General features: G+C 40.3%; 1 protein-coding gene across 1 annotated transcript in view; it reads left to right on the plus strand.

Moving 5' to 3' along the window:
* The window catches only part of LOC118781742 (Y+L amino acid transporter 2), a 65796-nt gene that overhangs the window by 26827 nt on the left and 21186 nt on the right, over positions 1–17783 (plus strand). The window contains exons 3-5 of the mRNA XM_036534767.1: positions 10625–10750; positions 10911–11055; positions 12327–12450. Of these exons, the coding sequence (XP_036390660.1) occupies positions 10625–10750; positions 10911–11055; positions 12327–12450 (395 nt within the window). The remainder of the gene's footprint in view (positions 1–10624; positions 10751–10910; positions 11056–12326; positions 12451–17783) is intronic.

Below are 17783 nucleotides of genomic sequence, written 5' to 3' on the forward strand. Positions count from 1 at the left end.
AGGTACTCCCAACAAACCAAATCAAATGCTTTTTCTGAATCCACTAACTAATTACTACAGCCCAAAAAACCCCTCTTAATCACGTAATCAATTAAATGTAGAACCCGTCTAATATTGTCCCGTGTCTGTCTATCACGTACAAAACCCGTTTGGTCTGGATTAACTAATTCTGGTGTCATACATTCTAATCTTTTAGCTAATATTGATGCATACAGCTTATAATCTATATTCACTACGGAAATTGGTCTAAATTCTGTCCTTTCCCTCTTTTGGAATGACCGAAATTATTGCCTCCCTCCATGTTCTTGGTGGTTCCCCTTCTTTAAGCGTGTAATTAAAGCAGTCAAAAAGCATGGGCACTATTTGGTCCTTAAAGGCCTTATACCACTCAGCTGGGAAGCCATCCGCTCCCGGCGTTTTATTAGCCTTTAGTCTGGAAATAGCTTTCTCTGTTTCCACCTTCGTTATTTCTGTGGTTAGGGCTTTATTCTGTTCCTCACCTGTAGATGGTAAATGTAATGATTTTAGAAATGTATTTATTTCCTGGGGGCCAGCTGTATTTGGTTCCTTATACAGGTCTCTATAATGATTTTCAAAAATTTGTTGGATGTCCTCTAGCTTATGACACATTTCTTTAGTTTTAGGGTTCCTAATTTTGTATATAGTGCTCTCTGCCTGTTGCTTCCTTAGCCTCCATGCCAAAAGTTTCAAGGCCCTTGGACCATTCTCATATTATCTGTTTAACGAATTTAGCTTTTCTCTCCAATTCCTCCTCATATATTTTATTTATTTCCTTTTTGACACTGTTAATGATATCTGATAACTGATATTTCTGACCCCTATCCTACAGTCTTTGAGTCTACACCTGCCTGAGCTGTAAGCAAAAAAGTAATCAATTCTTGAGTATGCACTAGGGATGTCACAAGAACCAATACTTCGGTACCAAGTCGATGCCAAAATTCTGAAAACGTGACAGTACTCGTTTTTCTACAGTAGCCTACCGTAGCTACCGGGGATGCAGCATCAGCGACCACTTCGCCTCGACTCGTCAAAAACAAAAACAGTTGTGTATAGAAGTAGCCTACTTTGCCTTCGAGGCGGGTCATCAGGGATTAATGATAAATTTGCAAAAAACAGTATGCAAATGGTGCCATCGAACTTTTCAGACGAAAGGAGGAAACACTTCCAACGTAGCGAAGCACCCCAAAGACAGACGTCCAGATTTATTCAAAGAGTTCAAGGTAAGTGAGTTTCAATTCATGTTAACGTTACATTAACAACGTATCCAAAGTGTTATCCTTGTTATCCTTATTCTGAAATACATGTTACCATTATTTTTGTTAGAGACAGATGGCATATTGCTATGGGGCACCAAATGTAACAGACCTTTTTTCGTGGACAGAATGCAGAATGCACTTCACACTATGTGGACAAAAGAAACTCATTTTGTAGACAGAAGTAATTCTGTCCACGTAACAGATGTCCTAGGCCAGCATTTATGCTGTTGTGGCACGAACTGCAGAATGTGCTATAGTATCATCATTCTGTGCCATGGAATGTTCATTTTGTTCACTTAGCTGTTTTGCTATATTACTGAAAGGGCACGAAAGGGATTTAGTACAATATATTCTGTGACTCCGCAGTTACAGAAGGTATTCTGTCCATGAAAGCAAAGGCTGCTTGAGCTTTCGTAGACATGTGTTTTGCTTTCGTGATGAATTTATGTGTTTCGTAGCACAGAAGGCATTCTGTCCATGAAGAAAGGTCTGTTACATTTGGCGCCCCATATGTGTGCTTGTGTATGTGTGTGTGTGTGTGTGTGTGTGTGTTAGTACATTGTGTGTGCAGCCTTTGAGCTATACCTGATAACTGAAATCTCATAATTTTCCTTTCACAGTATCAACCACAGGAGGATGTCGACCAGGAGAGGCAGGAGCAAAGTCAACAAAGACATACACAGCCAACCATATCAGAAGCTTTTCAGAGACACATATGTTATATTATATTATATTATATATAGGCCTATTTATTATTTCCATATTTTTTCATGTCTTGGTCAGGTACTGCAATTGAAATGCTGTGCCATCATAAAAAGTTGATTGTATTTAAGCACAGTATTGTTTGTTTTAAATACTTTAAGGCTACACGCCACTGTTCTTTTTTGTAATGTTAATAGTTGTTTCTTTTTATTTATTACTTGAAGGCTACATGCCACTGTTGTTTTTTGTATTGTTCAAAAGTTTTTAATAAAGGAGTGCATGTTGAAGTACATGGGATTTATTGTTTTTTTTTTTTTTACCGTGGTATCGAATTGGGTAATGGAATCATGGAATTTCACTGGTATTGGTATCGACTACTAAATTTCTGATATCGTGACATGCCTAGTATGCACTGTGACTTCATGAGTAGAATGTGAATTGTTTTTCTGTTGGGTAGAAGTCCCTACATACATCAGTCATTCCCAACTCTGTCAACATTTCTTTAGTCATTTTAGCATTAGGAGTAAGCCCCTTTGATGTATTAGAGGAGTCAGGTTTAGGCTGTATCTGGATATTCCAGTCTCCTCCACATATTAGAACTGCAGACTCAGAAGCAATCAATTGAAAAATTTCCCTAATACAAGATTTGTCCTGACCTGGCGGTATATACACATTGAGTAGTGTTACTTCTTTCTGGTCAAGATATCCCTTAACTAAAACATATCAACTCTCTTTGTCACGTAATTCACAGACCACTTGAAAGTTCACTCTATTTGAAATTAGTATTGCTACCCCCCTCTTTCTGCCCTTCTGATAGGATGAATAGAATGTATTTTTGAAGCCTTATTTTTTTAACTTCTCATGTTCAGTGCAATTGAGATGAGTCTCCTGCCGAAATATTACATGTAATTTTTCCCTTTTCATCTTTGCAATAACCTTACTCCTCTTAATTGGATTGTGCAAGCCATTAACATTAAGGGTAATCACCCTATGTTCCTGGCATTTGATCCCACAATTAACACAAATAAATAAGTGATATGCTTTTGGTGACCATACTTGAACTACTTTTTCCACTATAAAACAAACACAAGTCAATACAAGATAGGGTGAATCAACAGGTCAAAGAACTCAAATTGACCTCCATTTTGAAGTAGTAAACCACCTCTTAATGTTGGGAGGAGTAGTCTAGTTAATCACTAGAGCCCCCCTTCAGTGCAACGTATGATGCCCCCACTTCAAGAGTATATTTTGTGCACCAAATATTCATTACAAAAACATCTCTAACCCGTATTTGTTGGTCAGCTTTTTCTCTAAATATAGGCTAAGGGTAAATCTTTACAACTGTAAAACAAAAATTTTAGTCTCACACAAAGGCGAGAGCTGGTAATTGTATATTCAATCAAATAAAATGAGCAGTCTTATTGGGGGGGGGGGGGGGGGATTCAATGATTAGCAAGCAGCAGGTGTAATTTTTTACTCCCGCACACTGTGGGTGTAGAATTCTATCATTCAGTACAAAATGTCCTTAACCAGTCTGATATCTTGCTTACCCAGTCCCTTGTTCCCATTGAATTTAGTGACTTTTCTTCTTTTATCAATTCATCTAATAACTCTACCAGCCAACTTGACCCCATACCAACTGGCTTCCTAAAACAGCTACTGCCTGCAATTGGCACACCGCTATTAAATCTTATCAACACCTCCCTTATGTCTGGACACGTACCTCAGCCCTTCAAAGTAGCAGTTATCAAGCCTATTCTGAAAAAGCCTAATCTTGATCCCAATGACCTGTCAAACTATAGGCCCATCTCAAACCTTCCATTCCTCTCAAAAATTCTGGAAAAAGCAGTATCAAAGCAACTCTGTGCATTTTTACACTCTAACAACATTTTGGAAGTTTTTCAGTCCGGATTTAGACCTCACCACAGTACGGAAACCGCTCTCCTGAAAGTGCTCAACGACCTTCTACTCTCCTGTGACAATGGCTGTATCTCTCTTCTTGTGCTGCTAGACCCAAGTGCAGCCTTTGATACCATCGATCATTGTGTCCTCCTTGACCGCCTCGAAAACCTGGTTGGCATAAGTGGACAGGCCCTATCTTGGTTTAAGTCTTATCTATCAGAACGATATCAGTTTGTCTCCATTAACAACGAATCCTCCGCTCGTTCCAGAGTAGCTTACCCTCCGAGATTCGGGGAACAGACTCTCTCTCCACCTTTAAGTCTAGGCTCAAAACATATCTATATAGTAAATCCTTCATCTGAGGGACATGGCCTGGTGCTGGCGTGGATCATAGAGTCTCTGGTGGACTGTGGTCATTGCTTTCATGGACCCTGTGCTGCGATCTGGTGATGACTGTCTTAGGGTCGCCCTCATGACTATGCCGGTCCTTTGCCTCCCATCCCCTAGGTATGCTGCCATAATGTAAGCCTGCCGGGGTTTGTCCTTGTTGCACACATTTTTCTCTGCCCCTCCTCTCCTGCCTCTCTGTTCTACATCCCTGCCATTCTTATCATCCACTAACCACTGTTTTCTGTTTGCTTCCTATTCCCTGTTCCGGGCTCCTGTCCGGAGCTGTAGTCCAAGTGTCTCATCCCGTTTTCCAGTCCTGCTACCTCGCTGCCCTACCCATCAAAGCCAACTGCGTTCCAAGAACCAGACATCCTAGGAGATATTCTTATAATCACTCTGCTGTTAACTACTAATGTCTGTCAATCGAAAATGTCTTAAAGTACATTGCATACCTTGTCTTTAACTCTATCTGCCTAGTGCCGGCCAGAAGCAGATGGGCTCCCCCTCTGAGCCCGGTTCTGCTCAAGGTTTCTTCCTGATAGGGAGTTTTTCCTTGCCACTCTTGCCTTAGGCTTGCTCTCAGGGGGTCTCAGGCCTGGGAACAATGTAAAGCTGCTTTGTGACAACTTGTGTTGTAAAAAGCGCTATACAAATAAAAATGAATTGAATTGAATTGAATTGTTCTTAGAGTATAAACTCGTTTGTCAGCATGTCACCTGCCATTCGTGTTATTTCTAAATCTGTCTTGATCAATGGAAACCTCGCAATTTCTCTTTAATCCGTTCTTGTCGAGTTTGCCGGTCAGCTCCATTCCCTGATCGCTGCCAGGCGAGCCTCTGTATTTTCTCCACGATCCCGGACTCTGCAGGCTTTTCCCAGTTGATCAAAAACCCCCTCTTCTTCAAATCCTCCGTTGCGTGCCCGTAAGTTATCATCCCACTGTCAAAGAAAACTCGTAGCTTGGCTGGTGGTGGTGTTTGGAATCTTATTCCTTTTTCCCAAAGGATCCTCCTAATCTTTGCATACGCTTTCCTTTTTGCTAGCGTTTCTTCATGGTCGTTATGATCAAAGTAGATCCTTCTGCTGCTGTGTTAAATCTCTTTCTTCTTCCAAGCAGAGTGCAACACCAGTTCCTTAGTTATACTCTTGGAAGTATACTACTGCTGACCTGGGCTGCACCTCTTTGGGTGGTTTGGGGTTGAGCGCTCTATGGCATCGCTGTATTCCAAGTTCAACTTCGGTGAGGGGTTCCAACTCCTTTCTGATAAAATTATTGATAAATTGCTGCGTATTGTTTCCCTCGGATCCCTCTGGAATGCCGTAAATGCGGATATTGTTACGTCTCAACCGTGCTTCTAAATCCGTCAGTTTCATTTGTATGTTTTCCTGGGCTTCTAGTGACTGACATAATGCCTCTTTTAAGTCCGCACTCCATTCTTCGATTTCGGCTATTCGCTCCTCAGCCTCAACCACTCTATTGAGGCTAAGTGGCAAAGATCCATTGCCACTTAGCCTACCTTGGATTTTGTCTGTTATGTCAGCTAATTCCTTCTTCAAATCATCTCTGAGTCTATCTCGAAAATTGTTCAGTTCTAACTTCACCTCCAAGCTCATCACCTTAATGTCTGCACGGATAGCGGCAATGTTACCTTCCATAACTGCTGCTACTACCTCTGTGTTGGCTGCATCCGCCATTACACTCTCCAGGTTCCTCAAACATGACCTCCTCAAATTCCTTCAGTGGTCTTACACACCATTGGTGTATAGTAGACTGAAGATTATGCTCCATTACTCTTGACTTTCTTTGTGACAATTGGCTATGGGGCACATTCTGCAAATCACAGCTCAAGACTTGCATTTGATAGTGAATGAAGTGGACAATCAACGCACCCAGCCACCATTTTGAGTGGAGGATTTTTTTCAAGCTTCACACAATAACCTGATCTTTATCTGATCCAAAGTCTTAGTTTTGCATCATAAGCCATCTGCTGTACTAAAGAACCTTCCATTCACTGGATTTCTGGGTGACACCATCCCTAGAGGACAGTTCAGGTGGATTTGCTTAGTTTGCAGGAATATAACAACATGTAGTATGGGACACATTTGGTCAATTTGTTGTTATGGAACACCATATGAAAGGAGACATTTGCAGGTTTATATGCAGGAATTTATGCATGTGTACATGTACACATGAGCATGCTATAGTAGCCAAATTTATTAATGACACAGGTTGAGTTAAGTGAACATATACTTCTCAGTGGAACAGATCTTCATGATGCATTTTATCTCCCTTCTATGCCTGTACATGCCTGACATCAGAGAAAACATTATTCCATGTTGTAAATATTCACAATTTTACTCACAACTCTATCTAATCTAAAATTCAATATGTGTAAAAGAAACTGCTTGTTCATTTTCCTTGCATGTAAAAATGTTATGCATGGGCTTTAATCTTTCATATAGGTTGAGCCATCTAGCATATTCTTTTTGTAGGCATATATGTTATCGCGTGGGAGGCTCTCAAAAATCTGTTGTTAGCCACTTGCCTTCCTCCTAAATTGTTTAACTTTTTCCTATTGCCATATTGAAAATTGCATTTAGGATTATTTTTTTAACCAATTCCAGGACCTTTGATAATTCAGTACATCTTTTTTAGCAGGAATCATAGAGTCAAGAAGTCCAGGAGTTAGTCTTAGATTATTGTACTGGCTTGAATGAGTACTCCACTTGCAGACTGAAAGCTTGAATGAGCAGTAGTTCCAGGAAGCCTCTCTTGTCCTTACTTCCTTGTTTTAGCCAGATTTTTTTTTTTATAGTTTAGTAGTTTTCTTGTGCCTAGGCTTACAAATCCTCCTCCATGTCAGACATTCTGACATTAAATGCATTAGCCTGGCCATCTAGTTGTAATATTCCATTCCATAGGAAAAACACAAGCATTTAAAAGTATTTTATTATTACATACAAATGTTCAAACAGCATTTGCTTTAGTGTATGGAATTATTCCTGTGCAATTTCGTGACACATAATTCATTCTGTAAACTGCTGATTCACGGAATGTATTGGACCAAAGCCCTTTTGTGCACTTTTTTGTAATATAGCCTATGAACATAATTAATTTTGTACTTAAGCAAAACACTGATGTCTACGAAAGTTCAAGCAGCCTTTGCTTTCCTGGACAGAATTCCTTCTGTAGCTGCGGAGTCACGGAATATATTGTGCTAAATCCCTTTCGTTTTTTTTTTCCACAAAATGAATAGCACAACGGTCAGTGCACAACAGGAATCATCCGTTTTGTTTTCTGTGCACGAAAGTATGTGCTCTCAAATATTTCATGGACACAATGCTAATACGTTTGTGTTTTTCGTGGACAAAACACATTACGGTGTTACATGGTTTTCGTAATGAATTTATGTATTTCATAGCACGGAAGGCATTCTGTCTATGAAAAAAAGTCTGTTACACTTGGCGCCCCACAGTTTATTGGCAAAATTGTTTATGTTAAATGATAATAAAAAGTAGGCCACTTTAACATCTAAATTTCTTGTATTACAGTAGCAATAACCTTAAAACTGCAACTGAGCACCCATCCTAATAATCGAATGCTTAATTTCACAATCGAATGCCAATTCAATGATCGAAGCTTTAATACTTACTAGTGTCAGGTAATTAATTGGTTAAGCTGTTGAAAGTGATGCGCACAGCAACTTGATGTGGGTTTGCAGTTTATGTTGAAGTTCCATGTCTTTCACCCGAAGAGCTATTATTTTGTATTTTGTAATGTTTTTAGGCATTCTACAAATGCTCACTTTTGATTTCTGGCTTGACAAAATGACTCAGGTAGGATCAGCCGTCTAAACCAAAGCTTAATGTGAACAGGTGTTGTTCACATTTAACTCAGAAAGTCAACTTCCTAAAGTGTGCTCTCCACAAGAAATTGTCTTGGCATGCTTTTTCAACTGCCTTAAAAATTCTGATCTGTTTCCGTTACATACATACATACAAAAATTTATCAAGCTTCAGCTCTGTCATTCTGCCTTTTTAATTACAAGTAATAGAGTGCCACTATCATTTAATGTGCAGTGGTCTGCTTCTAAATACCTCCAATAATATATCATATGTTCTGTTCACTTAGCTGATCCTCTGGCTTGTTAGATAAAGGTTATTTAAGATGTGACATGCTCTTTATGTAGACCACTGTGCTATTTGTTAATAATCACTGTAGTCAGGGGCACTTGCAGGATTTCATCTGAGGGTACGCACAGAAACCTGACCACGCACGCACACATACACACACGCACGCATGCACGCACACACACATTGAGAGAGAGCTGACAGAGAGAAATGCTAATGACTACTTAATGAATAATTACATATGGCCTACCTATTTGAAATTTACTCTCCTTCTCCCGGTCACATCAAATTTGTTTGAGCACTTCCTCACATACCACACAATGATCACATAGCCTAACTGAAGAGTGTTTAGCCGGAGGAGAAATATGCTGTGGACTTGCACATGATCTGTCAATATCGGTAAACACCGAGGTGGTCATCTTGTCATGCCCAGTACTTAATAAAGTCGGTGTGTCACAGTTTGTTTTTTGTTTTATAGCTACTTTCCTCAGTATTCCGAGAGCTAGCTGCAGTTGACTAGCAAGCTAACTTTAGCTTGCAAGCTAGCTAGCTAATTGATACACCTAGTTAGCAAGCTATTTTCTGCATTGATAGAAATTGAAAAAAGCACAATAAATGCCAAATGTTAATAAATGCTCATGCTATTATGATCATACAATCCAAAAATACTCTATACTTTCTACAGTCTATACTTTAACTGTCAGACAGAACTGTGTTGTCTTTTATATGTAACATTTGGTGGAAAAGCTGGAGCAATAATGTGCCTGTCTCCATCAGAGACATTATATAGGATGTTAGCTTGGTAGGCTACCTAATATTACTCATTGTGTAGAATTGCCCCATTTGTGTGCTGCGTAGCTATAATTGTGACAGTAGAGTGGGCTGTGGGCATTCATTTTTTGCCTTAAGAATATGAAAGACCTGCCTTTTTCCAGGTTACACCTGGAATTTGCCGTTTGGTGGAAAAGCGGGACTTTCCTCAATGCAACCGCCACACTGAGTGTTACGGCCATTGCCATTCAAATTTCAACGAGTGGTCTGTCTCCTCCTTGCTAATGTCTCTCTCGTGGAGCGCTCACAAATCGGGAATCTCGTGGTACACACTGTGCATACAGCCGTACAGCTGTAGGCGCCGTGACTGTAGTTAAGCAGACCAAATAATTATTGAATGTATATGAAGAATAGTAAACTTGTGCTGATGGGACCGTTCAAATCACTGTGGAGAGTCCGGTTAGAACTCTGGTGTTGTTGTAGAAGAGGGGCTCCAACCACCAGGACTTGCTGAAAAAGGGTTCCTTTATTTATACTTTCTGATCATGAACTTGAGGTAGTGAAACCTGTGGTATTGAGACTTGTCGTTTCTACAAACAAAGTAAACAGAATACAAATAGACTTAGTAGGACCAGAATACAAATGGACTTACATACAGATACTGTAAATATCAAATACACATCCTCTCTAATATCTTTAATAAACCCAGAATAACATGAACATATACTACTGTCTTAGGGGTAACCTACAGATATTCTACAGACTATTCTCTACTTAGGTGCATACTATCCAGTTATTGTCCACGAGGCTAAAGCATGTGCCTTCACGTGAGAGGCACATGAGCATTAGTGTGCATGCGCCAGTGGAAAAAAAAAAGGGAAGTAAACCTCCCCAAATGACATAAACGTTATGCATGTTAACATATATACACAGTAAACATACAATTAATTATCTTAATACACAGCTCTCTAACGGAAAAGGCGATCTGTTGACTGAACATCTTGATATTTATGCCGTCTTACAATTATCACTTCAAACCGTAAACATGCTAACATACCGGTTACATTCTCTTAATGCTTAATTACAGAACTATGCAAAGGACAACACAGGGAACAATTTACGGATTTCATCGATGCACAAATCCCACTGTAATTAAATTAATGATTGCTAAACTGAGCCTCTCAGCCCCCACCATCTTAAAGGAACAGACAGCCTTTTTAACACTATATCTCTGTGATTGAATTTTGAATGTATTAGTAAATTATTATTAGTAAACTTGCATTTTAAAGAATATTTAGAATGTAGAATCAATTGTCATGCCTGGAGTGTGCCCCATTCCATTTTGTGGTCTATTCCTTCTGCCTTGTGCCTAAATTATAAGTATTTAGAAGTTTGGCCATGACAGAAATATGGATCCAATAACTAATTCTTCTTTATTCTCATTGAGGCAGGTCTGCTGACATTCATTAATTCAGCCTATGTGAAATGGGGCACCCGAGTCCAGGATGTCTTTACTTATGCCAAGGTCCTCGTTCTAATCGTCATCATCATCACTGGGATAGTGAAGCTCTGTCGAGGTGAACATTACATTCACAATAAATGTTTTGATTTTGTTGTTTGTAATGGTTTGACTGTTATGTTTGTTTATGGTTTGTTTATGGTTTTCCTTGGGCAAGATGTTCTTCCATTTAGAGGACTTAGCTCACCCCTTGTGTGTATGTTTGTGTGTGAGTTCAGGGTACACCATGAACTTCGAGGCTTCCTTCCAAGGCTCGTCATTGAACCCAGGTGACATCGCTCTGGCACTTTACTCTGCACTCTTCTCCTACTCAGGATGGGACACCCTCAACTTTGTCACAGAAGAGATCAAGAACCCTGAGAGGTAGATCTGCACTGCTTTCACATGCTGTTTCACACTGTTCAGGTAATATGCTGGTAAAGTGTGATCCACAGATACAGAGAGTGAATCTTATACACACTGCATATTGTACCAGTACTGCAGCTGAATGAAACATTTCGTTTTTAAAAAAGATGGTGTTTCACTAATATTTTCAAAAAGTATAGATTTTTTTCTTTCATAACAGAAATAGGACTGTATGTTTGACATCAGTGCTGCTGGTGAGTCTTTGAACTTGAGAGGAATAACGCAGGAACTTCAGTTATGTACCTGTATTAAGTGAACAATGACACCATGTGTTAACATACAATTAGAAATATTCGATGAGATGCATTGCACTTGACATGTTTATTGTCATTCTTACAGGTGCAGAGACACAGGGTGACTTGGTTGTTCTGTGCTGTCTGAACTAGTCTAATTATGTGTGCCAGACAGAAACAGCAACCCTGAGCCAGACAGGCACAGCAGCCCTAAACCCATCTTGAGCAAAATGGGCATGGATGTCATGTATCAAAGTGTGATTAGCTTCTGGGTGGTAGAGTACCATCTTTATGTTTTTAACCCCAAAGCTCTTCAAGAAAGAGGAAAACCATAGCATGGAGGGGGAATATTGAAGAATGCTTTGTGCCATAGCACACCGGTGAGTGCAGCATGCAAACCAGGTTGGTTTTGCTGCTGCCATATTCACAAAGTGCAGTGATGGGTGGTGAGCGCAGTGCTGCTGCAAAGTGTACGTGCTGAGTAACAACACTGTCACCTCCATATTTCCCAAATGGAGAGTACATGTTCTGAATGGAGCAGGGCTGTGCTCAGAGTGTAGCGGTGGTCCACTCTGCACTGCAGCTGTTACAGAAGGTAACCAGTAGTGAGCACACCCTTGGAGCAAATTTATGCACATCAAATGCACAGCAGGGAATAAACTAGAGAACTTGCTGATGTTTCTCTGCAGGTGGAATGTAAAAACAGGTTGGCATCAGACTGGACTCAGTTAAATGTGTGTCCTGTCTAGTCTGATATTTATATTATAAGTGTTGGATTGGACGTTGGATCCAAAGTAAAAATGAAAAAAATATGAAAAAAATTCATTGAAAGTGTTCTTTGCAGTTCAGCTGTGAAAACAAATGGGTTCAATTTTTTTTTGCAAAAGCAAACATTAACTGACATTACACTCTTAAATTTAAGGTATCATTAACAAAAGGGTCACCCCCTCCTACCAGGTTTCCATGATGTTACCTCTGGCCTATCTGTACCACCAGGAACCTGCCATTGTCTATTGCCGTCTCTATGCCAATTGTCACCATCATCTACATCCTGACAAATGTGGCTTATTACGCTGTGCTGGACATGAGCGCCATCCTTGCCAGTGATGCTGTTGCTGTGGTGAGTCTGGGGTCAAGGCTAAAGCTTTGGAAGGATTGGGTACTCCTTTCTCCTGAGGTTGCCTATGATAGTCCTATATGTATCTTGGGGATCACAGGAAACCATTTAAAAATAGAATGGCACAACTAATACACAGGTTTAGTGCTGCTATTGCATACCTAGTCACCTCCATTTTTACATTACATTACATTATTGGCATTTAGCAGGCACTCTTATCCAGAGCGACTTAAATAGGTTACAGTTTTCACAATGTTATCCATTTATAAAGCTGGATGATTACTGAGGCAACTGTGGGTTAGCACCTTGACCAAGGGTACAGCAGCAGTGTCTTAACAGTGAATCGAACCAGCAACCTTTCAGTTACAAGTTCTGCTCCTTAACCACTATGCTACACTGCTTCCCCTAACAGCACAGTGCCACGTTTCATTTGTTACAGCCTCATGATTTTGCTTAGCAGTGGCATGTTCTTGTCTGGGTCCTTAGTGGCTCAGACAGTAAAGATGCTTGCTGTCAGCACAGATTGGCCATGGCTTGGATTCAAATCTGGACACCCAACGACAACGGGAAAAAATTGACTTGATTCTGCCAGGGATAGGGGTGGGTCAGTTGGCCAGAATTATCTCAACATATCCAAGACTGAACTCCTAGTCATCCCAGCCACCCTGTCAATCAGGCACAACATCACCATACAGCCTGGCTCAACAACACTAACTCCATCCAGGTCTGCAAGGAAACTGGGGATAGTGATTGTAACATTGCACTAACCAGCTAAAAGTTATCAACCACATTGCTGCGACACATTGGGGTGGCAGTGTAGCAAGGTTTATTGGCTTAATGCAGCCACATCTTTTAACATAGCAACTTTCTTTATACCATATTTAAAGATCTTGGTCTGAAGATGCTGTGTACCAAATTTTGTGCAAATTGGACAACCCATCTAGGAGGAGATGGATTTTAAATGTCTAAAAGATTTAAAATTCAAAATGGCAGAAAATCCAATTTGGCGCGTCATTTTGGTCCAAGAGGCTTCTTGTTCATCTAGAACCAGGGAATCAGGGAAAAGAAGAATTTTGACTCTAGGCTGAATGGTTCAAGAGTTATAGGCCAAAACACGTTGTGGCTTCCTATAGCACCTCCATCTGGCCAATCGGGGTAACTTTTCTAAGCTGAGGAGTGGGTGACCCTAGGAACCTTGCTGCCAAGTTTCATGACAATAGGTCATAATTAAGTCAGTTTAAGAACTGCTGAAAATTGATTGGCTTATGCCGACCCTTTTGTTTGAGCTATCAACTTGTTTGTTTAAAACAGTTTTGTTAGGAGCCTTGACCAAGTCACAGCATGCAAAATTTGAACTAGATCAGTTCATAGTGCTTTAGGAGTTATGACCATTTGTTTGCTATAGCCGCCACCTATTGATGGATTTACACTAAATTTGGTAGGTTTGAGTCTAATGGCCTGGAGATGAAGGATAGCTCATTATATAATAGAGGCCACACCCACCAAATTTATTGTCTTACTGCGGCCACATCTTTTAATGTCAGCAACTTTCTTTATACAATATTTAAGATCTTGATCTGAAGATGCTGTGCTACCAAATTTCATACAAATCGGAAAAACTGGAGATAAATTTTAAATGAATCCCAATATGCACATCATTTTGGTCCCAGAGGCTTTTTTGTTCATCTGGAGCCAGGGAATCAGGGGAAAAAAAATTTTGATGCTAGCCCAAGCGGTTCAAGAGTATAGCCCAAACGCTCGCTATAGCGCCACCAATCGGGGTAATTTTTTTTTGTTTTTATTTTAATTTTTTTTTGCTGAGTAGTGGGTGACCATAGAAACATATCTACCAAGTTTGGCAGCTCTAGCATCAATAGTTTTTGCTGTGCAAACCCGTTTAGGGCAGAAAAAAATAATAAAAATAATATTAATAAAAATCATAACAAACATAACATTTTTAGGGGTCCAGCACTATGTGCTTGGACCCCTAAAAATCAGAACAAACATAATAGGGTTCCAGCACTACGTGCTTGGACCCCTAATAACTAGGAAAGTGCATTTCCTGAAGAAAATGCAAAGTGTGCTTGCAACCTGGCAGCGAAAACATGGTAACGTATATGAGACGATCGCTAGGAAGTGGCTAAGTGGTTGCTAGGGTGTTGCTTGGTGGTTGCTAGGCTGTTGCTAGGTGGTTGCTGAGATGTTGCTAAGTGGTTTCTAGGTTTTTGCTGGATGGTTATTAGGGCGTTGCTAGATGGTTACTAAGGTATATGATTTGGTAGAGCATTGTTGGGTGGTTGCCTGGGTGTTGCTAAGTTGTTGCTAAGTGGTTTCTAGGTTGTTGCTGGGTGGTTGCTAGGCTGTTGCTAGGTATTTGCCAGGGCGTTGCTAGGTGGTTGCTAGGCTGTTGCTAGGTGGTTGCTAAGGTATATGAGGTGGTTGCTAGGGTGTTGCTGGGTGGTTGCCTGGGTGTTGCTAGGTGGTTGCTAGGGTGTTGCTAAGTGGTTGCTAGGCACTTCCTAGGGTAAACAATATGGTTGCTAGGGACCTTTGGTGAGTGTTGGGTCACATGACCCAAAGCAACATACTGTATCAGGTGCCGTGGTTGTTGGTTAAATGGTGACCAAGTTGTAAGAATTTGAAAAATGAATTGAACTCAATGGCAGGATGGATGGATGAGTAAACAAAAAGAGGATCAGTATGTGCGGATCAGTATGGGTTTCAATGAGTGTTGGGTGGTATGACCTGAGCCAACTATGGTACTAAGCTCAGGTACTATGACTAAGTGGTAAGTGGTAAGTGGTAATACTTTGAGAAATTAATTGATGTCAATGGGAGGATGGAGGGATGAAAGAATGAGTAAAAGATGAGTGCGGGTCAGTATGGGTTTCAATAAGTGTTTGGTGGCATGACCTAAGGCAGCATATATGGTACTGTAACCATAGGCCGAAAGGTGACCGAGCAGTAAGAACCTAAAAATGAATTGAAGTCAATGGCAGGATGGAGAGAGGAATAAATGAGTAAAAACACTGATGAAAAAATGACACCAAGAGGAGTGCGGATCAAGACGGTCTTGGATGAGTGTTGGGTGGTTTGTCCTGAGGCAACGGGTGAGGTATGGGGTCAATGGGGTGAAAAGTGACCGAGTGGGAAGGCCATGAAGTGTGAGGGGAGTGATTCTGAAAATGAATGGGATTCTGTGGCAAAAAAAGGGATGTAAAAATGTCAAAAACCGGAGAACAAGTGCGGGTATGGCTTAGCTGTATACAAGCAACCCGATCGGGGTCAGGCCAGACGGGTTACAGGTGGTTTGGGGTCGAAATTTCGAAAACTGTGGGAGGAGAAGCAGGACAAAATTTGGTGGAATAAGAAGAAGAAGAAGAAGAAAACTTCTTCTTCTTCTTCTTAGGATAACAATAGTTTGCTTGCAATGCTTTGCATTGCAATCACACTAATATTAAAAATCAGAACAAACACAATAGGGTTCCAGCAGTATGTGCTTGGACCCCTAAAATCGGAACAAACACAATAGGGTTCCACCAGTATGTGATTGGACCCCTAATAGTAAAAATCATTACAAACACAATAGGGTTCTAGCACTGCGTGCTTGGACCCCTAATAAAAATCGAAACAAACACGAGGGTTCCAGCACTACGCACTTGGACCCCTAATAAAAATCTGAACAAACACAATACGGTTCCAGCAGCTTTGCTGCTTGGACCACTAATAATAATGAAAAATTCTAACAATTACAATAGGTGCCTAGCACTTTCAGTGCTTGGCCTCTAATTAACAATTGAAGTTCAATTATTTCATGTAATTCTAATTTTTTACATGGGTGTTGTGGTGGAAAACTAGCCTCAGTTCGGGCTAGTTGGGCTGAGGGTTCACTCCACACTTTTCAGTCCTTCTTCAATAAAAGAAGTAAAATCCATGGAGTCTGATGTGATTAGGTTTATTGCATACAGTATGCTTCAAATCACATACAGTAAACCAGGCTGGTCCGCTCAGAGCAAATCCGAAGCACCTTCTAAATGCACTCTCTTTTACCTTTCTCCTCACTCCTCCTGTCATGGAACTCAAACACAAAATCTTCTTCTTCAGTTTCACACCCCATCTCCTTGTACATCGTTATCTCACACTCTGGCATTGTGCCCACTTCATATTCTGCTTCCCCTGTACACCATTATCTTCAAGGCTGCACATATCTAAAATATAAAAATAAATAAAAAATAACAGTCCTGCCTTGGATGTGCACCAGTATTGCCAAGTCCACACATGTGTTATATTAAAAAATAACTGATTACTTGCTTTGGCCTAATTGACATTTACTGCCATTATTTACACACACCCTTTCAGTAAAAACACTCGGCAGAATCAGGGAGATACGACACTAAGCAGTCTCTTGCATAACACTGAACAAACAAAGAACCCCAATATTTGCAACCCCGTCCTCACAGAGTCCAATTATTTTTATTTTAAACTCAAGGTCCATCTTCTGGGAAATGTCCAGACAGTGTCTACCTCCCATTATCAGTGCCAACAACAGGCCGTAGTTTGTAACTTACGGCATACAGTTATCTCACAGCTGCATACCCCTCCCACAGTCTCCTGTACACTTGTGACCATTCTTTTTAGTTTCTGCTCACATGCATACAAAGTATAATAGGATATGTATTGTTTGTTTAAGGCTAACATATTGGATTATCTGGTTTCCTTATACATTACAGACCTCCACATGCATAGTAGAGATAGAGTGAATGGCTGATTTAATATGTCAATAACTGTGGTTAAAATCAAAAACTGACATCTATTGGCAATGCCTACCATCTTCATGCAACAATTGTCTCCACCAAGTAACAAGCTTGATTGTACCATGTCAAGATCTGCTTTTCTCTGGTGGGGTGAAAGTGGCAATGCTTATGAACTATTTTCCACCACAGTATACTCAATACATAACAGGTCATTTCTGCCATTTTTTTCACCACTCTTAAATAACTTTAATTGTACACTGCACAGTCATGGTTAGTGGTAACATTTTAAGTCAAGGACCATAAAGATTTAAGTTAAAAAAAAATTTAAACCAAATTTAAAAATTTAAACCTGGTACTAGCCACACTAGCCGTCCTGCTATCTAATTTTTTTTTAATCAGAATAAGCCTTGTAAACTCCATATGAGTTGGCCTGTTGAGCATGTTGTGTATGGGGCGCCGAATGTAACAGACCTTTTTTCATAGACAGAATGCCTTCTGTGCTACGAAACGCATAAATTCATTACGAAACCATGTAACACCGTAACACCTTTTGTCCATGAAAAACACAAACGCGTTAGCATT

The sequence above is a fragment of the Megalops cyprinoides genome, chromosome 8, assembly GCF_013368585.1.
Source record: "Megalops cyprinoides isolate fMegCyp1 chromosome 8, fMegCyp1.pri, whole genome shotgun sequence".
Classification (NCBI taxonomy): Eukaryota; Metazoa; Chordata; class Actinopteri; order Elopiformes; family Megalopidae; genus Megalops; species Megalops cyprinoides.